Raw genomic sequence first — 24,366 nt, forward strand, 5'->3', positions numbered from 1 at the left:
TCTGAGACAATGTGGGCAAATTGCTAAGATATGCCTCCATTGTTTGATATCGAGAACGGAGCGCTGAAAGTGGTGGAGGGCGCACTGCGCAGCCGCCCTCCAGTCATTTCCATGTGGCTGCCAAAAATAACCGAGCGCTGGCTCAGCTATTTCCTTCGGGCCCATAGAAGTGAACGGGAGCGGTGACCGGTCATGGCGGTGCATGCGCTCCCATTCACTTCTTTGTGGAGAGCACTCGGTGGTGGCCGGAACGATGTCCTCCAGCCACCATTTTACGGGGCTCCGTTTAGGACATAGGCGCGGGTCCCAGCGGTGGAACCTGCACCTATCAGACAATTGGGGAATATATGTGTCAACCCCTTTCATTAAATAATATCACTGTAGTGTGAACTTTTTATTTCCATAAGTTTCATCCAAAAGCCAAATATCCATAACTTTTTATGATTAATGTAACTGTACGTCACTGAGCTGATCCTGCAGGCTGCAGTTAGTTTCTACACTTTGGCCACCAGGTGTCTTCCCTCACATTACAGCGATATAGCGCCGATGTGTCTGCTGTTTGTGATCTAGCCCTTTTAGCTCCCGGCTTCAGTTTTAGCCAGCACGCATGCGCTAAACGCCTGTCTCTTAAGCGGCTTCCAGTGAACCAGTCGCTGTGTATGGGCGTGACTTACAGCGAAGGGAGGCGGGGCTTATGTGCCAGGCAGACGGGAACAGACTGCTCGAGCTCCTTATTCCCTTGTGTGGAGGCTGCTGCCAGCAGGCGCCTTCCTGCGCTCCGTCCTCTACATGCAGATACCTCCGGGGGTGCCCGGCTACCACACAGGCCGCTCGCGGAGAAGGGGGCACAGCTCTTCAGGTCGCTGTATAGTTTTATCCATAGAGAGAAGGCGCCCTCTGTGCCAGCATGCTGTGCTATGTGACGAGACCGGACTCGGTGGTCATGGAGGTGGTGGTGGATGCCAAGGCTAATGGGGAGGACTGCCTCAATCAGGTACACGCTCATCTTGGGGCTCTGAACTTTTGTATTGCTTTGAGGTGTTATCCTACTTTTCTACCAGCTATTTTGTTTAACTATTTTCTGCCCACTTATGGTGACATCCTCAGCTGCTGCCAGACTAGAGGTGCTGGGCATAACTGTGAGGGGTACGACAGCTGCCAGGCTGGGATGGGTATCCTCTGCCCAGCAGCCTGTGCTAGGAGTCTTTGCAATGTATGATGGTGGTGAAAGGTTCCCCCTTTAGCCCCCTGGATCACAGTGAAGCCCTCATTCTGTAGGTAGGGCTCGGGCACAGGTGGGTCAGGATGTTGCTGGCTGTGTGTTTGGCTTATTACAGGGTAGATGTTGGGCAAAGATTGCGGTGAGTTGTGTTGATTGTTATTTACTGTATGTGTAAAGAAGTGTGACTACACCACAAAACAATTCACGGACCTGACTGCCCAGCTTGGGGCCATGTGTGGCCGCCGCACTGCCCAGCTTGGGGCCATGTGTGGCCGCCGCACTGCCCAGCTTGGGGTTGTATGTAAGTAGTGTGTAAGCCCCACGCTGTACTGGTTGGGGTCCTATGTAAGCAGTGTGTAAGCACCGCACTGCCCAGCTTGGGGCCATGTGTGGCCGCCGCACTGCCCAGCTTGGGGTTGTATGTAAGTAGTGTGTAAGCCCCACGCTGTACTGGTTGGGGTCGTGTGTAAGCGCCAATACTGTACTGGTTGGGGTCCTATGTAAGCAGTGTGTAAGCACCGCACTGCCCAGCTTGGGGTCCTGTGTAAGCACCGCACTGCCCAGCTTGGGGTCCTGTGTAAGCACCGCACTGCCCAGCTTGGGGTCCTGTGTAAGCACCGCACTGCCCAGCTTGGGGTCCTGTGTAAGCACCGCACTGCCCAGCTTGGGGTCCTGTGTAAGCACCGCACTGCCCAGCTTGGGGTCCTGTGTAAGCACCGCACTGCAGGCCGCCTGTTCCTCCAGGAAGTTGGATAAGTCTCTTTTGCTGGGTAAACAACTTACCTCATCAGATGTTTATCTTCTGCTTTCATGTTTGTAAGAAGCTGCAGAGAAGACCTGGAAAGTGAGACTTGTTTGGTCTAGATCACTCAAACTTTCCAATCTCTAGCAGAGCTTTCATTCTTCAATTGCAAAATTTCAGCTTCCAAAACCCCCTGACATCCATACGCTGAAATTGTAGCTGTCGTGACAGGTTGGAGACCGCTGATCGCCCGACTCTGTGGCATACCCTTCATAGTGTAGTCATGGACACTTGTATTTGGGCATTTTGAGCATGTCTGCTACCTCTCCATCCATCTTTATGGGACAGCTTGAGATGGGCAGTGTGCATGCTTGACTGCCACTCCATTCAACTGGGAAATCCAGGACTCCATTCCTATGATTTGGGGGGGATTCCTTGCATTCAGATTCCAACCAATCATGTGGATTTAAGGGGTTAACTTGTAATTGGAATGCCCCTTCAAATGAATCTGTTGTCTACAACCTGTGGTTCTCCTAGCATGCCCTGATAACCCCAGCCTGCCAAGGCATACTGAGAGCAGTGTTCCCTCCAAGCCTTGGCAGCTGCTGAGTGGGGTCTGTTCAGAGCTGGGCACAGCGCCATCATAGGTGGGCGATAGAAAAACTTAAGATAATTATCACATTGAAGAGCATACAGTGTAACCCCTGCACCATGCTGTGTAATATACAGTATAATCCCTGCACCAGAGGTCGCACTACATTTTTTCCAAAAGAGTAAAAATACTCCCCTTAACGTTTTTGAGGAGTATTTTCAGCGTAGATGAGTATGAAAGTTGAAGTAATCAAATATATATATATATATATATATATATATATATATATATATATATATATATATATATATATATATACATATATATAATCTCTATCCATGGGTCTAAATAACATTAAGAGGCTGCTATGTATGCAGGAAACCGTTACCAGTCTGCTCTACAATTGTTTTCTATACATAAATAGCAGATTTAGACAATTTAACATTTCTGACTTTTGTGCAATTTGAAAACGCGTGTTTTTCTCATCATATTTAAAATACAACGCAGCCAAAATGGCAAATTATCAGCGCTCTGCATCTCCAGTATCACATTGGCCCAGCACCATGATTGTCCCCACAATGTCCTGCTGTGTAGATCCAGTGCCCACATATAAGATGTCCGAGCAGCGCAGAAATCTCTTTGCTGAGATGATGCTGATGGGGCAAAAAAATACAGGATACACAGAGCACTGCATTAACATGATTTAGACTGATAGGAGGCAAATACACTCGCTGATTACTGCACCAGCAGGCTCTGGCTGAGCAACTGAGCCAGAGCTTGCACTAGCACGCTTTTGCACTCAGCCAGAACATGCTGGTGCAGTGATCATTGAGTCCTCTGACTCAGATGCTCAGACTCTCACTGATTACTGCACTAGCAGGCCCTGGCTGAGCACCTAACACAGGAGAGTTTAGTGTCGTACTTTACTAGACTCCGAGAGGTATGATGGCCTCTTGTCTGGCAGTCACCCCCTCACCTCTGATGTCGGCAGCTGGCTCCGCAGCCACGCTGCACTCTAAGTGATCCTATTAGCCCGATGCAGAGCAAAGATCAGTGCTCTGCTGTGCGTCCGCAGCTCCTTATCAGCTTGTCCCCAGACATCTGCTGGCCTCCTCACGGGCTGCTCTTCAGTCTTCACGGATCTTTCCTCGGCCAGCCACTAGTTAGCCTGCACAGTCAGCGACTCTGGAGAAGCAGCGCACCGAAATTGGCCAATGAGCAGCCTCCCTCCCTAATAACAAGCTCCTTACTTGCTGCCGTCCCTACACCTGCCAGTAAGGAGCTTAGCTTTTGGATCTCTTGGGTAACGGCAGTATTGCTGTGCTGCCCATGAGATTCACAGCCTGCAGTGCGCTGGTTAACTACATGTAAAGCTTTAAAGCGTATTTATACGCATTAGCCTTTTTTTCAAAGCGTAAAATTGCCTGAACAGGCGTCTATGACGCTTGTACAGGCGTTATTGCGACCTCTGCCCTGCACCATGCCGTGTAATATACAGTATAACCCCTGCACCACGCCGCGTAATATACAGTATAACCCCTGCACCACGCCGCGTAATATACAACATAACCCCACCGTTTAGGTGTTATACTGTATACTGAACGGCATGGTGTATGGATTATAATGTATATTGTAAAGCATTGTGCAGGGATTATAATGTACAGCAAATGTATGGAGGTTACACCATGCCGAACAATATAACCCCTGTGGGATAGATATGAGATATACCTATATACAGTCTACATGTTGTAGGCTGTATATAGGTGGAGGGCATGCTGCTGCAGAACACAAGGGGTGAAACCGCTGGCAGGAACACACCATCCCAATGATAGACTATCACTGGGATGGGATGGTGTGTCCCTGCCAGTGGTTTCACCCCTTGTGTTCTGCAGCAGCATGCCCTCCGGGTCTGTCCCCAGCATACTTATGTAGCAGGCAGCTCTCAGTCTCAGAACGGATTCTAGCTGCTAATGGCGCCGCCGCCTCCATGTTACCTCTCCCTGTGCACTGCTCCTCCTCCTCTTCAGTCAGAAAAAGCGCAGGAATATGTGGTAGGCAGCGCCCCGCTTACCACGCACACAGAAGGAGGAAGTTCGGAAGAAGTGTGTGGGCATTATGTATGACTGCTGAGCGGACTTATTAAACTTGTGCGCAGGGCCACAATTATTGCTAGACAGCTTAGAGGGAACACTGACTGGGAGTAGTAGTTTTCTAGCAGCTACCGCTTGAGACCGATAGTTATATCCTGTGAGAACACACAAGCGCAGCTTATACATTTTGTGACCAGAGCTGTGGACCATGTCATTAGGCTGTGTTGTGAAGACTTGTCAGGTTTTCAGTGCCTGATCCGTCCTGTTAGTCTGGAGCTCTGACCGGCATGGCATGAACTGCTCAATAATCGCACAGGAATGATAAAACCCTGTTTTTTTTATATGATTAATACATGCGTCAGAATTTTATTCAGCTCTGACATTCCAGCTCACGTCTGACTGTTGCAGAGGGTTACTGGAGTTCAGTTCTATATCTGGAGCCTGGTGTTGGAGCACTTCACTTTGGGCTACAGGAGTCAGCGCTGCGCTTGGCCGGCTGGACGTTCGTGTGCATTCACACACATACTTGAAGTTCGGCCCCGTTACGAGGCCATACTGACGTTTCAGATCTAGGGCTATTATTGGTTATAATGGTTCTCTTCTCCTGACAGCAGTGCTGTAGATGAAGGGTTACTATGTAGATAGTGATTGAAAGTAGCCTCTTCATAGCCGGTAGACCATAATATAGCAATTGTTTCTAACAAACAGCTGTCGGCGCGTCTGGAAAATCGGATTATATGTATTCTAGTCCAAGCCATTGTCTTGGCCGTGGAGGAGCTAGAGCACAACTCTATGAACACCAGCGTGATTTATAGTCCCTGTGTATCTGAATATTTATTAGACTTATTTTATACAGAAAAATGTCTGAGAAGTATTATCGGAAATTTGGATACTTTCATTAAAAGTTGTGACTTGCTGGTTCTTGGTAGAGCTCTGCCCTTTTTAAAGGGGTTGTCTCACTTCAGCAAGTGGCATGTATCATGTAGAGAAAGTTAATACAAGGCTCTTAATAATGTATTGTGATTCTCCATATTGCCTCCTTTGCTGGCTTGATTCATTTTTTTTATTCCATTATTCATTGCCCATTTCATTGAAAATTTTATATTCTAACTTGTGTTACTATACAGCAGTGGGTTAGGCTTCTGCCTGCAGTATTGGAACTTTAAGGCTCTTAAGCTATTAAAATAATAGCAATAAAAAACAACTTTACCCACCCTGCTCCAGTGCCGCACTCTTATCCTCCCTGCTGCTGCAGCCATGTCATCATACGTTTTGGATACCACACATGACCGCTGCAGCTGCTTACTCCCTCAGCTTTGGTCTATTTTCACACTGGCGTTTTGGTTTCCGTTTGTGAGATCCGTTCAGGGCTCTCACAGATGGTTCAAAACGGATCAGTTTTGCCCTTAATGCATTCTGAATGGATAAGGATCTGCTCCGAATGCTTCAGTTTGCATCAGTTAAGTCTCCATTAATCTTTGGAGGCGGACACCAAAGAGAGAAACGGTGCATGAGGCCCTTCTCGAGACAAAGGGCGTAAGTCCAGAGTCACAAGTGACAGATTTGTTGCTAAAATGTCTACAACTGTCCTATTCATCTGAATGGGGCTTTAAGAAATCGATGTGTTTGTCACCAAAACAACTCAGTTCGGGTTTATGGAACTGCAGAAGTATCTAGAACAAATCTGCGGTATCTGTCCTATATCCCTGTCAATGTGTGCGTGTTTTTGTAAGCTAGATGGTACGGAGTATATACCAAGGTAAACACCTGGTTATCGAGCGGTTAGGTATATATTGGATGTAATTGGCTTAAAGTACTGCTGCTATTTGTACTTCTGTGTATTTGCTCACTTGCTCGGAGGCTGAACCTGCGCCTGCTTACTGATGACCAGCGTGTCTATCTGGTTTTGCAGTAGAGAACCGCTGATCAGGGGGTTGTTGGTTATTATATCTGGAGCTCTTCTAGCTCTAGTGGCCTTTTCACAGTGACTTTTTTCATGGTAAAGATCTAACAGATGTTTCCCGTCTAAGGAATCATCCAGAGTTGACTTGTTTTTTACTTACGCTTCTTTACTCTTGGATTTTAGGTTTGTGAACGACTGGGCATTATTGAAGTGGATTACTTTGGCTTACAGTTCATTGGAAGTAAAGGAGAAAGTCTATGGCTGAATCTGCGAAACCGAATATCCCAGCAGATGGATGGGCTGGCTCCCTTCAGGATGAAGCTAAGAGTCAAGTTCTTTGTGGAGCCCCATCTCATTCTTCAAGAGCAGACCAGGTAAAACTCACAGTAACTGATCATAGAAGAAAATAATTACCCATTGTAGATGTGGACAAATAGAAGCATTGATATGCCTTTCTAGGGGTAGCTCCTTGTATTTGTCAGAATGGAAGGAGGTTACAAGTAAGGCCGTTTATTCTGGAGGAACTGTTGTGTCAGTGCATTATGTGGACAGCCCATTGATGTCAATGGAAAGGGTGTAATGCTTAGTTTCTCCTATGGTGGTGCTGCAGAGAAATGACACACTAATTGCCAGGTTCCCTCTTCATTTACATCTGATTGCCAGGGTCCCAGAAGGAGGGTGTCTTGGGATCAGCTTATTCTTGGTGGGGGAGGTGGCTTACTAATGAAAAATATACAGTGGTCCCTCAAGATACAATATTAATTGGTTTCCTGAACAACCATTGTATGTTGAAACCATTGTAAGTTGAGTAATCGGTTCTAAAGCCCCATAATACCATCCAAGATAAGTGAAAATGAAGATTTAAGAAAAATAATCAGATAACTAAGAAAGATGCAACAAGTCCTTACATATAACAGTCAGGAATAGCTGGTAACTAGCAACTAATCCAGCTATTTAACCAGAGAAGTGGCCTTGATTGGTTGTATCTTGAGTCTGAGGCATTATGTTAAGTCTAGTTTCAACTTACGATGGGTCAGAAAAGACCATTGTATGTTGAAAATATTGTATCCTGAGGCCATTGTATTTTGAGGGATCACTGTAGTCCAGAAAAAGCCCCTTTAGTGGCACTTGCTGTGGTTGTATCACTTTCTTAAAGATTATTCCTAATTTATCAATTGTTTGTAGATTTCAGCCCCTTCATGTTGGGTTAGACCACGGTATTCCTTAGTAATACTTTGGTAGACAGAAAAATTATGGAAGTCCACTCTTATAGGAGACTGATGACCAGATGAGACTCTTGTCACCTGGCTGTGGCTGAATGTTCGAGTGAAATTGAGATTTCTTTGATTACTGTGAATGTAAACAATCAGCAGGTATGGCTTTACAAGTGGAGAGCGCTCCACACGTGGCATCGTATGGTATTTGCTGGAGGTGAGGTACAGTAAGGTCTCGCATAACAGTGAGTGTGTTTTGGGTTTAAACTTTTAAGTTGTCTCCTCCTTACTTGTGTTTAGGGAAGTAAAGTGCCTCTGGTTAACCTCTTGTATTTTGAGCCTGCCCTGTAGTAACCTCGTGTAGCAGACATGGTTTCGTATGACCTATAATAACACCATGTTCAGCCGCACAGGAAACTCCCTCCCGCTGTATCTGGCTCAGCTTTTTTTTTTTCCAGCTCTGGTTGCCGGATGACAGTTTTTTTTTTTTTTCAGGAAGTACAGTACAGACACCTAAAAGCAAAAAATGTTTGGTGCCATGCAGGCGTCTTCTGCGTGCAATTTTACATTGTAAAAACCACGGCGGCTCCTTCTTTTTATGGCGCTGACTGTTTTCCATATGCTTTGTATATTGTGCGTAGGTACAGCATTTGTGAATAATTTATTAGTGCTGTCTGAGGATTTCCTAACGTGCAGATGCCAGTTAATAGACTGGTGTAAACTAGGGAGGCAAGTGGTTGTGTTTTACATATGGAGATTTTTATTTAATTTTTATAGCTTTTCATGACAATTTAAGGGATAATCAGAGTTTTTAAAAAGCAAATAAAAAAACCTTTTTCGACAACCCTATCCAAGAATTCGGAGTTAATTTGGGGTTACTACCATACAGGAACACCTCTCCAAAGGGGCTACACAGAGGAGTTCTATTAAGCTTTTATGCCAGTTTTCTGGTATACAAAATAATTCGTTACACTTTTACCAAAGGTGAACACTTTAAACTATGTGCACAAAAATAAAAAAAACAACTGGAGCACATTACACCTGAAATCTACTCCGCAGGACGTATTACACACACAACGCTGGTCTTAGCAGATCTCCTTCAGAGTCTCTCTCGCCTTTGAGGACTTGGCCAGCTTTAGGGCTCATGCACACAAGTGGTACCTTGGAACCGAACTAGAGTTCGGGGAAAGGGTTTTAACAGTAGAAATACATTTTTGAAGTTATTACCCGAAGTCTTTGCAAAGTAATAACTTCGGCTCATCTGAGCCAATACATTCTAATACTGTACAGAGCGCTCGCTTCCTGCGGTATTCTAACAAAGTTTTATGCGAATTGACTTCGGATGTTTCTTCCCAAGTCTATTCGCTCATCCCTAATCACTATAATAAATGTTGCAATGCAGTTGTACCCTTATGGTCTCGCCACACGTTGCTGTGTAGCCCTAGTATAGTCTGTTTCTGCTCTGTATCATGTGGATGTGAAGGACATCAGCCATACACTTCACTTACATATTTACGCCTGCGCTCTGCGTACTCCTCATTGTCTTTGCCTCTGAAGCACGCTGCGTACTATGGTTAAATATTTCTACCAGTAAGTCGCATGACTCTGTAATATGATAACACTGGGTAACAGCGGGTCATTGACTCCTAGTAACCTCATGCAAATGGCTTGTGATGTGGAATATAGATCGGTGTAAGAGGAGACTGCCTGGTTGGCCGGCGTTTCTTGTTTCTATGCAGAAGCTGCAGTGTCTGCCTTCCCTTTTTTGCATACCAGTTTAAAGCGTACTTATTGTACCTTCCGAATCAACATATTCCTCCATGATTAATTTCTCTTCATAATACAGCATGCGGGCGCTTTTACTCTTAGCTTTAGCCACAGCATCGGACTAGTTCTAAAAACAGTTCTTTCTAATGCCCTGCGGAAGGAAGATCGTTAGGGTTAGGTTAATACTTACCCACCCACCGCTGATGCCACTGTCCCGCTGCCCTCACACAGGCTGCGCGCTCTTCCTCCTGGGTTCCAACCGGAGGTGTGCACTTCTTTTCCTTATTAGTAAATGCAGCTGAACGGGAAAAGAAGCGCTCACATCCAATCCGGGGCCCAGGCAGAAGAGCAGACTTCTTGTATGAGCATAGCGGGGACAGCGGCATGAGTGGAACGAGGGATCGGTAAGTATTAACCTAACAATCTTCCTTCCACAGGACATTAAAGTGTTGTGTTTTTTTTATTTTATTTTTATATTAATAGTCCGGAGAACCCCTTTTAAGCACATTTTAATCACTATGCTCACTGATAACTAGAACCAGGGACCCCCTGGTACGAAGGTTGAGTGTGCACACTGCCACTGAACTTGAAACCTATGGGACTACTGAATTTCGTACAGTAGAGTACAGTGCTGGGCTATCTCTGGCATTCCCAAAGAGTCTACAAGGAGCGTCGGTGTGCCCTCTCAACTGCCATCCCATTCAAATAGGGGACAAAGGATCCATGTTCCTGTCATAGGTTGAGGTCCCAGCGTTTTGATCCCACTGATCACTTTATTTTTCCTGTCCTGTGGATGGGTGATAAGTTGTCACGCTTGAAATTTCTTAAGCTTTTGTTTTTCTTTGAATTCTTTTCATTTGCCTGTTATTTTTCTATAGCTTGTCATTGCTGTGTATAATCTGGCAATGTGGTGGTGAGGTGCCCAACTGCCTTGACCACCATGCCAGGAATGGAGATGGATCTGTTTTATGTACATGGTGGAGGCTCATGAAGCATGGGGTTGTGTAGAGTACCAGTCTAGATGTTTGCTGAAGATGGTGTATAAGGGCTCGTTCACATGAACGTTTTTGCGTTCCGTATACGGAGCCAATTATTTAAATGGTTCCGCTAAAAAAAACAGAATGTACTCTGTATGCATTCAATTTCTGTTTCGTAGAAAGATAGAACGTTGCCTGCAAATCGCGTTCCGTGGCGCCATTCAAGTCAATGGGTCTATTGAAAATTTTATGTGCAGCCCAATTTTTTTCGATATAATTTAGTATACTGTATATGCCAAACGGAACCGGAAACACTACTGGAAAAAAAAAAAACGCAAAACACTGAAAAAGACATATGGTTGTGTGAACGAGCCCTAACGCTGTTCAGTGTAAGTAGGGGAAAGGTCGCCACACAATGAGGTTTGTAAGGAGAGAACACCAGGTGCTGAGCCTTCCTCCTCCCCGATGGCAGTGGCTGCTGATCTGTCCGCTCCAAGCACTAGGTTGTGTAGTCTTCTACTTTTTTTAAACATGGAAAACTGTTTCCTATCGATGGTCTATGAACTACTAAAAACTTAGTAGAAAGTTATGGTATTATAAATACTGTTTCCCAAAGCAAATAGGATTTGTCCTCGATTTTGATTGCGATCCAATGAATAATTTTTTTTAACTTTAATTATTCCCATTGTGATTGTAGTCTACGGTGCTCAGGTTATGTTAATTGTGGAGCACCGAATTTTAAACTTTAAAAAGAGTTGGATCTTTGGAAGGTTGTGTACAGGGGCGTTCTCCAGCTACCCACAAAATGTCCATGTTATAGGCCCATAGGTACTCTATGTGCCACCAAACGGTTCCTCTGTAGGGCAGCATATTCCCCTAAGAATCCGTTCACACATCTGTAGTGCATTGCGAATCCGCAATACACCCGGCCGGCACCCCCATAGAACTGCCTATTCTTGTCCGCGGACAAGAATAAGACATGTTCTATTTATAAAAAAAAAAAAAATCCGGAGCCGGAAGATTGGGGGCACGCTCCGGGAATGCGGATGTGGACAGCACACTGTGTGCTGCCCGCATCCATTCCTGCCCCATAGAGAATGAATGGGTACGCACCCGTTCCGCAGAATTGCAGAACGGGTGCAGACACGTTAACGGACGTGTGAATGGACCCTTACAAGTAACACCGCATGCGACTATTTATTTATTTTTTCCTCCTCAGGTACCATCTGACTCTAAGAAACGTGAACCATGTGGAGAAATGTAAAGGCCTATGGCCAGTGTATTACTAAACTGTATAATAATTTAGTATACAGCCATGTGCATGCTTGTACAGTTCACATTACACAGGCGGAGTATGGATGTCTCCACTCCCTGGTGTTCTTTTGTAAAGGCAAGGATGACATCTATGAGCATGGCTGTTGTTAGGAGCAATTTTTCATCAATTTTTGACAGGCTCCCATATAGATCAATAGAGCAGCGTGTGGTGCTTTTATTCATCAGGAAATATAAAAAACGGAGAGATAATGCTTTACCGAGCTTAGTTAAAGCGACGAACAAGGACTTTACCCGAATGTATGGAGAACAAAGCTTTAACATCCTTGTAGAGGTTCTCCTAAATTAGACACAGTTAAATTATACAGGAGATGAGCAAGTAATTTATTCTAATTTAAAAAGTGCGGTTGTCACCCGCGCATTACTGTTAGAACAGAAGTATAAATTGGTTATGTGAAATCTGCTGAGCTGGCGTATACCTTTTTATGTTTGGGCTTCATACAGTCATGGCAAGAGGAACATGCCTTCGAGGGTATGTTCATATCACGCTTGGGACCCCCACCAATCACAAGAATTGGACCCTGTACTCCCTGAAATGAATGGAGCAGCTGGTCGGGCAAGTGTGCTGTTGCCCCATTAATTTCCACGGGAGTTCTGTAGATAGATGGGTGCAGCGCTCGACAAACTCCGGAGTTCCTATAGAAATTAATGGAGCAGTCCCTATTGACTTAAATTGTAAGTCCCGACAGATCTGTTTGGCTCCCCATCGTCAGGCGGAAACCAAAACGCTGCAAGCTGCGTTTTGGTGTCCGCCTCAAAAGCGCAACGGAGACCAAACGCGGCCAAATTGATGCATTCTGAACGGATCCTTATTTATTCAGAATGCATTGGGGCTGAACTGATCCGTTTTGGGCCGCTTGTGAGAGCCCTGAAACGGGTCTCCCAAGCGGACCCAGAAACGCCAGTGTGAAAGTAGCCTTACAGTGGAATAAAATGTATAACACCCCACATTTGCCCAAAAAATGAACTTTTTGGTTTGCCAGGTATTGCTTCAAAATTGGCCAGCCAGCTTTATACTCCTTTTCTGTTTTGTCACAACCTATTTAGGAACTACAGTGTGTGAACAAGGCCCAAGATTGTGAAATACTTTTCTATGTAAGCCCTACCAGAGGAGGTCTTGCGTGCCTCTTTAAGAGGTCTCCCTTTCAGGCCTGCTTGCACCTCTATATCTGAAACGCGCCCATGTTTTCTCTGGCGGATTTGCGATGCATGAAAATCGCTTGTATGTTACACATCTCTGTAGGCTATGTTCAGTGTGTAGTTTTCCTTAGCCTCTGATTAGATGAAACGAAGATGACCCATTACCAGAGGCAGGCGAGCATCATGATCTAATTCTTGCTTTTCGGCTGTGCATCACTTAATGTGCTGTTTGTATTCTGCTTCCATAATTAGTTTGTTATGCAAGTGTTACGTTGTAGGTGTGTTAATTCCTCCCCTGACACTGCATACATCTTTTAAATCCTCACCTTGGGAAGGTTAATGTTCCTGTATTTTATATTAATAGACATTGTCTCCACCGGAAACGAGTGCTGGTTAATTCCAGCATCTCCAGTACCTGCCCACGCTTTGTTTTATCTTAAAATAGTGTCAATTAACCAACTAATTATGTCTCTGTCCTTCTGTACAGTATGTGCCGGGCGCATTACATGCTGGCCGTGTTACATGGCTTTGTAAAACGGGTTCTTAAATATATAAAACCTCTCCCGGCTGATTTACTTTTTGGCAGTGATTGACCGACCTAAGTAAACTTGATCACTACGACCCATTGAGGAGTACGAGTAACTTCTTTAGCCGCTTGGAGGAGTTTTCCTATTCTTTGAGCTGTTCTCATTTTTCATGGTGTTCCTGTCCAGTAATGGCGCTGTGATGTCAAGCCAAGGGTGGGAGCCTTTAGTAGAGTGGCTCAAGCCAAGAGATGGTGTTCTGAATATAGATACAACAGGAGTTCCTGGGGGGGGGGGATCATTGTTATATTACGTAACTGAAGGGATATAAAAAAAATATGAAATTACTCCAGGAAAGAAAACAGATCATATTATGGCATAATGGCTATTTCAAGGCTGGAAAAAAATGTTTACTTGCCTATAATGGTTCCTGAGACAGTTCCAGCTTCAATCTAGATCCGGGGTAGGCAACCTCAGGCACTCCAGGTGTTGTAAACTGCAACTCCCAGCATGCATACTTGCCCTGCTCTTCTCAGAACTCTCATAGAAATGAATGGAGCATGCTGGGAATTGTAGTTTTGCAGCAGCTGGAGTGCTGAAGGTTGCTGACCACTGAACTAGATAGGACCTCATTTTTAAAAACAGCAAGAACTGAATATGGCCAAATAAACTGAATCACCGTGCAGAAGATGACCGCTCCTGAACTCTTTTTTTATTTTTTTTGAAATGGTCCTAATTTTGCTCATTTGATTAATTCTTGAATAATCACTAACTTGCCTGTTCTGTGAACTTTAAATATACAGGAATGCATAAGCTATTGGGAAGGTTAACATAACACTAGTGTCGAAGGATTGATGAAGAATGTATTTATTTATTTATTTTCATATTGTGTTTTCTTTGTCTCTTTCCATTAGGCACATGTATTTCTTGCACATAAAGGATGATCTCCTGGCTGGTCGTCTGCAGTGCTCCCCAGAGCAAGCAGTAGAGCTGAGTGCATTGATCGCCCAGTTAGAGTATGGAGATTATAATCAGAACACTGCCCGATACCAAAATCTCTGTGCAAAGGAGCTTGAAACGACGACATTAGAAAGGTATGTATATGATCTGCTCTGTACAATACTGCAAGTTGACATACCTCTAAGAAATCTGATTCCCTTTTTTTTTTTTTTTTGGGACAAGTGATAATACAACAGTTTTTAGCTTTCACCCTTGCCACCTTAAAGGGGTTGTCTCACCTGGACCATTGGTGGCTTATTGCTAGGGTATCCCACCACTGTCAGGTGCGGGTCCCGAGCTCTAAAACAAATGCTCTCAAAGAGAACAAGAGAGCATGCGTGGACACCATACTTTAATTTCTACGGGAGTGCTGAAAATTTCCAGTAATTCCATAGGGGTGAATGAGGAGATGGCCACTCTTGCCTGCTGCGCTCTACATTCATTTCTGTGGAACATGTGAGAATAGCCGAACGAGCAACTTGGCCATTTTCAACGCTCCCACAGAAATGAATAGAGGGTGGCCGCCCATGTCCTCTTTGGGAGCTTTGTTCTAAAGATGGGACCCTCACCTATCTGACACTAGTGGCATATCCTAGCGATATGCCACCAATATTCCAGGTGAGACAACCCCTTAAAGATTAAAGTGGTGACCAAGGTTTTTTTTTTTTTTTTACTTTAAAGCTCAATTTTAGCAGAAGTGACACAAGCAATGGTCAAAGTTTTTAATCATTTTATGTCTGATTTGGGCCTGGTGCGCATATATCAGCTGTGCCCGGACAGTTGTCTTTTGGGGGACACAACTGATGTATTTTTATGTGCATAGTCCAGACACCAAAGGTGCCAAACAAGTAAATGCATTCTGTTTTTCTGCCTGGCACTAGGATTGCCATGAAAGATACCTATAGAAAGCTATTGGATCAGTCCTGACATCAGTTTCCCGTTTGTACTGCTCTGGAGGGAAATTACAATGAATGGCCAGGTATATGTGAATCTGACCTTGTTAGTATCTGCTCAGTGGCACCCCTGACAATCAGCTGGTATCTGCTGGCCTGGTTAGTATCTGACTCCTGGCACCCCTGGCGATCAGCTGTTTGGAGGGGCTCCGTTCTCTTCAATATTTACCTGCATGGCATCTCCCTTGTAGCAGTGGTGCGGTGTAATTAAAGGGGTTATCCCATGATAAATGTAAAAAAATGTAAATCAGGCATCATATAGTACATAAGCTCTTTCTAACCAGCCCTGTACCTTACATGATTCTCCACATTCATTGCTCCAATTGCTCTGCTAGATCTATACCAAGCTAGCAGCTCGGGGGGGGGGGGGGGGGGGGCTTTCTTCTGTAGCTCCGAAACTGAGCATGTGCGACCTTCTCAGTAAGTAGGACAAAGAAATAAGAAAAAAAAAAACTGCAGGTAGCGCTGTACATGTAATTTTCAATTACATGCAATTACAAAAATATTTAGAGCCAGGGGCTGCTTTGAAAATTGTACAATATTTTTTTGTGGGACAACCCTTTTTTTTAAAATAAGGAGTGGAATCTGGGCCTCCAGAGAGGTGCAGTCATCCAAAGTTAAAATCAAATGGCTTGTTCTGTTCTACTTCTTATTACATAATTCAGTGTGTTCTCGGTGAAGTCCTTATTAGGACAAATGTGTCACTGTAGGAAGTTATTTTCCCCTGATCTAGCTGCCTTTAAACATGGGTGTGGTGGGTGGTCCACTTGTACATCTGTCAGTGGGCAGAGTTTTAGTATCTTTTGGAAAACCTGTCTCTACGCCCTTTAATCTGATGATCTCCACACAGACAGTACAGAGTACTAAAATCATATAGATTCTAGTGCTGATTTACTAAGTCCAGGTGCTGATGAGCCTCTTTTATAAGGCGCATTCACACGACTGTAGTGTTTTCCACTCTGCAAATTGCTGATCCACAAGACATGGATACCAGCCCGTGTGCATTTCCGCAATTTGCGAACCTCACATTGCTGGCACTGTGATAGAAATGCCTATTCTTGTCCGCAATTGCGGACAAGAATTAGTACTACTACGGGTGCGGACAGCACACAGTGTGCGCATCTTTTGCGGCCCCATTGAAATGAATAGGTCCACAGTCACGCCCATACCGCGGAACAGATGTGGACCCATTCATACGGTCATGTGAATGAGCCTTAACATTTAGGCTACTTTTACACCTGTGTTTGTTGCGGATCCATCTTCTATCTGCACAGACGGATCCGCACCAATAATGCAAAGGCTTGTATCAGTTTATAACGGATCCGTTTGCATTATTCATTGAAGAAGAAAGAAAAAAAACTAAGTCAAAATGGATCCGTCTTGACTTGCATTGGAAGTCAATGGGGGACGGATCCATTTTTAATTGCACCATATTGTGTCTGTGAAAAACAGATCAGTCCCCATGGACTTACATTGTAAGTCAGGATGGCTCCGTTTGGCTCCGCATCGTCAGGCGGGACACCAAAACGCTGCAAGCAGCATTTTAGTGTCTGCCTCAAAAGCGCAACGGAGACCAAATGCAGCCAAATTGACGCTTTGTGAACGGATCCTTATCCATTCAGAATGCCTTGGGGCTGAACTGATCCGTTTTGGGCCACTTGTGAGAGCCCTGAAACGGATCTCGCAAACGGCCCCAGAAACTCCAGTGGCCTTACTTGTGTACTGCATTACCCTGGCCTGTAAGATGGGGACATGCCTTGAGTTTGTTGTTCATCACCCCAGCGTTTGCGCCTCAGAAATGGGTAACATCATGATGTAAGCTCTGCTGGATTTACAGCCTGTGTACACATATATAAAATTAAAAAAAATGAAAAACCCTTTCCTTACTGTAACAAGATTAGGCCGTAGCAATATGTGCATGCAGCGGACCGTCTTCTAATCACGATAACGGGGTTTAGAAAGTCTAGGAGAGGAGATTAGCAGAGGACGCGCAGTCATGGCCGTCACATAGCTCAGCCTGCACGACAGATTAGTTCCAGTTGCTTTGTCAGCAAGCAGAAGCCCAGATCTGTTCCTGTCATACTACTTGCATGTTCAGCCAAGTGAACGCCATGTCTTCTCTTGTCACCTTACAGTATTATTGAAAAGCACAAAGGCTTGGAAGGACTAAGCCAGGCATCGGCGGAGTACCAGGTTCTTCAGATCATATCCACGCTGGAAAACTACGGGGTGGAGTGGCATTCCGTACGAGACTCGGAAGGACAAAAGCTTGTAATAGGAATAGGCCCTGAAGGTGTATCCATTTGCAAAGAAGACTTCAGTCCAATGAATAGGTAGGTATTATGTGAAAGTTTGGTGTTGAAGAGGACCTGTCAGAAGGATCGACCCTATTTAAACTAAGCATACTGCCTGGTAGGTTGGTTGATCCTGTTGATTAAAGTGATACCTCCTATAAGGAAAATCAAATGAGCGAGAGATCCTGATTTGAATCGATTTGGCATGCCTCCTTATTCTTGAGTGACAGGGCTAGGTATCCTCCTTGTGCAAGTTGCCTGGCTCTGTACTCCTGTGTATGCCCTCTCGCCTCTCTAATCTGCACGTCTGATTTGGGTCTCCCTGCTGGCGGGTTCTTTACCGCACATGTGCTGATGTTGTCACCTTCTACATGGCAGGGCTCTTTCAGGTGGTGGGTGACGTCATTGGCACGTGCGCAGTAAACATCTCTGCTTCATACAGGAAACATCTAATCAGCAGGATCAACTTACCAGGCAGTATGTCTGTCTGGTTTAATAGGGTTGATCCAGCTGATGGGTCCACATCTGCGTTTTTTTCTAAAAAGTTGCAAAGAGAAGGAAGGTTGAAATATTAAAAGAAAACAAAAAATTCCTGTTCACTCCAGCATTGATCACATCCCTTATGAACCACTGCAACCAAAGACCAGTAGGGAACACAAAGTGCTGGATCGGCAGGTGATTGAACAGGAGATTATAGTTTAGTTTTTTTTTACATTCTACTCTTTGCCAAATGTATTTTAAATCTCCTGACAAGCCCTTTGATGCCAACTACTGCGACCCGTCATGTGTCTTGCAGCGGGTGCTTGTGTACCCCAGGTGCTTCCTGTTTTGGCACAGAACAGTACAAATACTAACGCCAAATGTACTGAACAAAGGTTACAAATACTCATCATTTAGAGCGCGTGCGGCTGCTCGCTGTATTGTTGTGCCGATGTTTTAACTACAGACGTTCTGACAGTCAGGATGAAGTCTATTACCAGGGTAGTGTACTCTGTTTATGGCCACCCTGAAGACGTTATTCTCGGGACAGCCTGAGGGTGGTGTTCTGACTTGGCCAGGATTCAGGAGCCTCTAACAGGCCAGCTCTTCTGAAATCACAACTCCCAGAATCTTCCTTTTCACACAGCTAATCAAGTGTGCATGCTGGGAGTTGTAGTTTGACGACAACTGAATTGCAGAGGGGTTGCTAATCTCTGCCTTAGACAGGCACATGGCAAAAAATAGGCTCCAAATTTTAACCCGTTTCGTTGTGTATTTCACCCTTTGCGTTGCAAAGATTGAAATCCTCAAAAGAATTGACATGCTGCGGATTTCAAAATTGGCCCCGGAGGTCAATTTACATGCAGAAAATGTCAGCACTGTATAGATGAGCATTGTAAAATGTCTTCTGTTTAGCCGTCCCTGTATTGGTGTAATACGTAAGGTGTGCCGCTACCTTTTACTGTTTAAACATCTGGTCACTGTTTCACAAAGGTTACAAAGCTGGATGTTATTGGTGCCATGTAAATTATTATTATTATTATTATTATTTATTTTTTTCTTCTTCCCCCAAAATTAGGATTACATACCCTGTTATCCAGATGGCAACACAGTCGGGAAAGAATGTATACTTAACAATAACCAAGGAGTCTGGAAATAGTTTGGTCCTCCTTTTTAAAGTGATCAGCACCAGAGCAGCCAGCGGCCTTTACAGGGCAATCACCGAAACGCATGCGTTTTACAGGTTGGTGGACTGTGTAATGTGAATATCGAGCAAGTTGTACCTCATGGTGGGTCCACTGTGAACAAAAGTGAATTATTAATAACTGAGCTTATTGGGCTCTTGCGAACTTGTCCAGTCAGGCTCCATTCACACATCTGTAATAATGGCTCAACATCCGTTCTGCACTTTCGGACCCATTCATTCTCTATTGGGGCGGAATGGCTGCGGAGAGCACACTATGTGCTATCTGCATTTCCGGAGCACGCCCCTGATTTTCCGGTCCGCAGCTCCCGAAAAAAATAGAACCTGTTCTTTTCTTGTCCGCCATTGCGGACAAGAATAGGCATTTCTATGGGGGTGCCAGCCGGGTGTATTGCGGATCCGCAATGCATTACTGATGTATGAATGGATACTTATTTGAATAACTTGAATACATTACTACATCTTTCGGCTGCAGCTTCCGCCAGCAGTAACTGCTCGTAATGAGGGTACCCCTTTCAAGTGCTTGCCTATTGACCAATATTTTCATTATACTGGGCAATGCCATTAGTTTGTCAGTGTGAGATTTTAGGGCACACTGTAAATTTGGGTGTGTTTGGGTCAAATCTTGCATGTCTAATTTTGTACCTTTTCATTTCAGGTGTGACACAGTGACCAGCGCTGTTATGATGCAGTACAGCCGAGATCTTAAAGGACATTTGGCTTCGTTATTTTTAAATGATAATATCAATGTTGGCAAGAAATATGTGTTTGACATTAAAAGGACATCAAAGGAGGTTTACGACCATGCACGAAGAGCCTTGTACAATGCTGGCATTATGGATCTGTACCCAAGGAATGACCATAGTGGGCAGGGTTCCCCCCTTAAGACCTCTGAAAGTACTCTTAACTGTAACAGCTGCGAGAGCCTCAGCTGTCAGCAAACAAAGGCGCTGCAGGAGAAGCTGAGGAAACTGAAGGAAGCCATGCTGTGCATGGTGTGCTGTGAAGAGGAAATTAATTCTGCCTTCTGCCCATGTGGGCATATGGTGTGCTGCGAGGGATGTGCCACCCAATTACAGGTAACTGCAAAGTCTTTTCGGTATTTTAATAATTGCCCTGTATTTTCAGTTCTTAATTTGGACTTGGCTTTGTATCCCACTATTTAATATCTGTGAAATTCCCGTACAGGTGATAACTGAAAAAAGGGGCAGACATTCACTTTGGACACCGATCTGATTAAAGTTGATTGGCTCAAATGGCCTAAAGGGGTTGTGCACCTTTGTGGGGTTTTGGCAACCTCTTAAGAGAAGCATACTTACCGGCTTCCTAGTGCTGGCTCCCGGCCCCTTTGCTCCATGGCCATGGCTACTCAGCTAGGCTGTCTGGATGTACACTTCCTGTTAGATGCTGCTGCAGCCAATCGCTGGCCACAGTGGTGACCTTCTCCCCTTAGGTTACGAGACCATTTGTCATGACACAAGGGGCGCAGATCACTGCTGCGGCCAGTGATTGGCTGCAGCAGCGTCAAACAAAATCTACATCCAGAGTGTAGCGGAGCAGCCAGAGACCTTGGAGCAAATGAGATAGAGCTTGCATCGGGAAGCAGGTTAAGTATGCTGGTGGTTAGCAGGTCTGCTCAGGTGCACAACCCCTTTAAAGAGGTTTCCAGGACTGTAATGTTGATGACCTATCCATAGGATGGTTCAACAATATCAGATTGGTGGGGGCCTCATTGGAGCGGAGCTGCGGTACTATTCATGAGCACTACCCAGTGTATGGTGCTCTGCGGGCGGATCCAGTGCCTGCTGAAGGTGCCAGGAGTGAAAACCCCACCGATTTGGATATTGATGACCTGTCCTAAGAGTGTCTACTTATTTAAATAAGTGCAGGTTATATGCGACGTGCAGGTGTTACAGAAATTTTTTACATTTTTTCAAGCAAATTACAGAGCCTGGATTTTGAAATCTTGTCTAGAAAGAAGTGATAAACTGAGAGATTGTGTTATAACAGCTCCTGGCCCTTCATTCTGAAGTCACGCTCTCCTCTAAACAGTCATGTTCAGACACATGAAAAAATCTGAAGTATTCACTAAGGGGATACATCTTCCTTTAAGCAGTATGACAAGTAAAGGCCAAGTGCGATGTACTAACAAAAATCTTTCCTTCCCTTCTTAGTCTTGTCCAGTTTGCCGGGCTTCGGTGGATCACGTTCAGCACGTTTATTTGCCAACACACACAAGCTTGTTAAATCTGACTGTTATTTAAGAAGAAAAACATCGTGAAGCCTTGGACACTTTATTAATAAAAAAAACTGTATCCATGTATATTACCATAAACTACACTCCAAAATGCTACAGCCATTGAATTTGCTACAACTAAAGAGGAGAGAAGATGCATCTTTCTGCTGGAAGACACCTGGAAACCAGGATTCTTCCATTTGTTTGCCATGTAACTGATCTGATAGCAGGATGGACGAGTCCTTTCTTCTATTATCAGACCTTTATTTTATATAAGCCACTGTTATGCCAAATGCAGCACAGTCCTGTTCCAAACTCGCTCCGACGGTGGCAGTTAAGTTTTTTTAGGGTTTTTAAATAGGTGGGTTTTAAATTAAAGCCATTTCCTTGCCGCTAGTTCTTGGGCTGTCTTCACATTGGCGACATAGCTCTCCGTCATAGATTGCTGGGAATCGGCCGGACATAAACCGCTGAGTGCGGCATTTTGTGTCCGGCCAGGCCCCATTATAGTCAATGGGACCGGTGGGCATTTCGGTAACTTCCAGCACTGCCGGATCCGGGGAAGCCGTGCCTCCAATGTGTAAGTAGTCTTAGATTGTTAACTAAATGTTAGTGTACCAGTCTTCTACACGATGGCGCAGCCATGATTATTCATAAATTCACTAGAAACTTGTGTAAAAGCCAAAAAGGGCAAATCAAGTGATGCTGCTATATCCTGGTGAATTAAGAACTGATGGGTCATGGATACACTGTTAAAGGGCTAGGCATGCAGAGTAAACCGGAATCTGGAAATTCTAGGCAATTTTTTTTCCCTCTCTTTCCCTTTTTTGAGAAGTATGAATCTGTTTATAATTACAAGGCTACTTGGTTTTGTGAAGCGAAACAGAGGAAGAAAAAAACCTATTAGAAGAATAATTTACAGTACTTTTACTCTGCCACCTTGTCCTTGAACAACCCACTAGTTGTTCTTTTTAGGTTAGAAGTTTGTCTTACATTTTATTTGCTTACATTCGATATATTTTATTTATTTGATTCCTGTAGTGATATCCCTTTAAATCAGTGTTAGATGCTGTTCTTAATTTATGCTTCTTAGTGTTCTTGTCCTCATTTCTTTTTTTTTTTATACTATGGATACATAGCTTTATGTGCTCCATTAATACTATTTTTAAGTGCGAGATATACAGCCTTTGAATCCAGGTCAAGGGGCACAAATTACTGGGTGCTGGCTCAGAATTCTCTGTAGGTTTTTAGGGATGTTAGTTTTGCTTAGACTATCAGGTTCAGTATGTGTCCTTTTTTATGTTTTTGCATGTGTAGTATTTTTAGCTTCTGTATACCCTGTTCACAGTTCTCCTCGGGCATTATGGTCACCTAGGGTGTTCACTATACATGTGTAGTATGCAGGGTTTTCACCCTCTAATGTCCCATTTAACAATCTGGTAATCTACTCAGTTCTAATGAGTCAGGTGGAAGCTACACAGATATAGTAAAAGCCAAGGTAGCCATTTTGGTGCAATACCCTGCGAATCTAAAGCTGGGAAAATGACCTCTGTCACTTTATGGAAAGATGTTCTTTCTATACCTTTTCTTATTGCCTTAATGTAGCAGTAATTTGTTTATGCATTTTGTTTCTTTGCACAGACATTTTTGTCAAAAATTAGAAAATTTGCTCTACTTTTTTATGGCACATTGATGTATAGCCTCGAATTCCCAGAAGTATTTATTTTTTCACTTTGTAAAATATGTATTTTGCTTCCACATTCAACACTGGAGTCATTTCCCGACTAGTGTGGTAGACAATATCTTTTATATCTAGTTAAATAAAAGACTTCTGAAAATACTGTGATGTATGCGGTTCCTTTGTTGGATTTAACATGGCTAATTTAATGGTGGCTGTTAACTTTTTTTACAAGTTAAAAATTCCATTGCTGTGTTTCTTTGGAAAGAACCAATATAATCTGTTGCTGAGACTGTGTCTTGACAGTGCAAATATGCAGGATTGTTTTTCAGCTCATATAATGAACTGCTCGGAAAGAACACGTTCATTATGTGTACTTTGTCTTTATGACAGCTTTACACTGGGAATGTATGGTTGTCAACCAGAACGAAAGAGCTAGCATTTCACAGTGGACCGGTCTGTTGGAAAGAAGAAAGCTGGTTAAAACTTGCAAGAAAAAAATGCTGATTTATACCATGAGTTATGAAGAAATCCCACTCCCCAGGCAAAGTAACAATGTTCTGTCTATTCCGATGAATTCACATATTTAATATCTATACATCTAGTTTATAACATCTGTGTAAAAGGAACTATTAATTATTGATATTTTGGTTAATCTCAATCATAAATATGCGTAAGTCGTCTAGTGATGACTCCGCCTATTTATACTATAAAAGGAACTAACTCTGTTGCCTTACCTAATTCCCTGAACCAAGTGCGAATTACTACTGTTATTACACAATACAAATATAAAAGTCTAACAATACGATATAATATATTACACACACACATATATAAAAGCACACACCGCAACATAGCACAATACACTATAATAATACGCCTAAACTACGCTACACACAGTACAATATTCCTCCCCAAATCTATCAAAATATTACACTTAATATACACATAAATATCAGCAGCCCACCAAACCTGGCTATACACTTTGTCCCTATGGGGAGACTAAGGGGTTAAACACC

At 43.9% G+C, this 24,366-nt stretch overlaps 1 protein-coding gene across 1 annotated transcript; it reads left to right on the forward strand.

The window, feature by feature from the left end:
- Positions 1-722: 722 nt before the first annotated feature.
- On the forward strand, positions 723-23,509 carry LOC122938722 (myosin regulatory light chain interacting protein). The gene is made up of 7 exons (XM_044294428.1): positions 723-994; positions 6,733-6,923; positions 14,418-14,597; positions 17,591-17,788; positions 19,308-19,472; positions 20,092-20,512; positions 21,608-23,509. The coding sequence occupies exons 1-7, from the start codon at positions 908-910 to the stop codon at positions 21,695-21,697; spliced, it is 1,332 nt and encodes a 443-aa protein (XP_044150363.1). The 5' UTR covers positions 723-907; the 3' UTR covers positions 21,698-23,509.
- Positions 23,510-24,366: the final 857 nt, after the last annotated feature.

Source organism: Bufo gargarizans, chromosome 5 (assembly GCF_014858855.1).
Source record: "Bufo gargarizans isolate SCDJY-AF-19 chromosome 5, ASM1485885v1, whole genome shotgun sequence".
Classification (NCBI taxonomy): domain Eukaryota; kingdom Metazoa; phylum Chordata; class Amphibia; order Anura; family Bufonidae; genus Bufo; species Bufo gargarizans.

Bases quoted from the DNA above. Each gene is read 5' to 3' on its own strand.
- LOC122938722 (XM_044294428.1), top strand. From the start codon at position 908: ATGCTGTGCTATGTGACGAGACCGGACTCGGTGGTCATGGAGGTGGTG. The intron at 14,598-17,590 runs GTATGTATATGA...GTCACCTTACAG, and splicing joins GAAACGACGACATTAGAAAG to TATTATTGAAAAGCACAAAG. The intron at 19,473-20,091 runs GTTGGTGGACTG...TTTTCATTTCAG, and splicing joins GAAACGCATGCGTTTTACAG to GTGTGACACAGTGACCAGCG.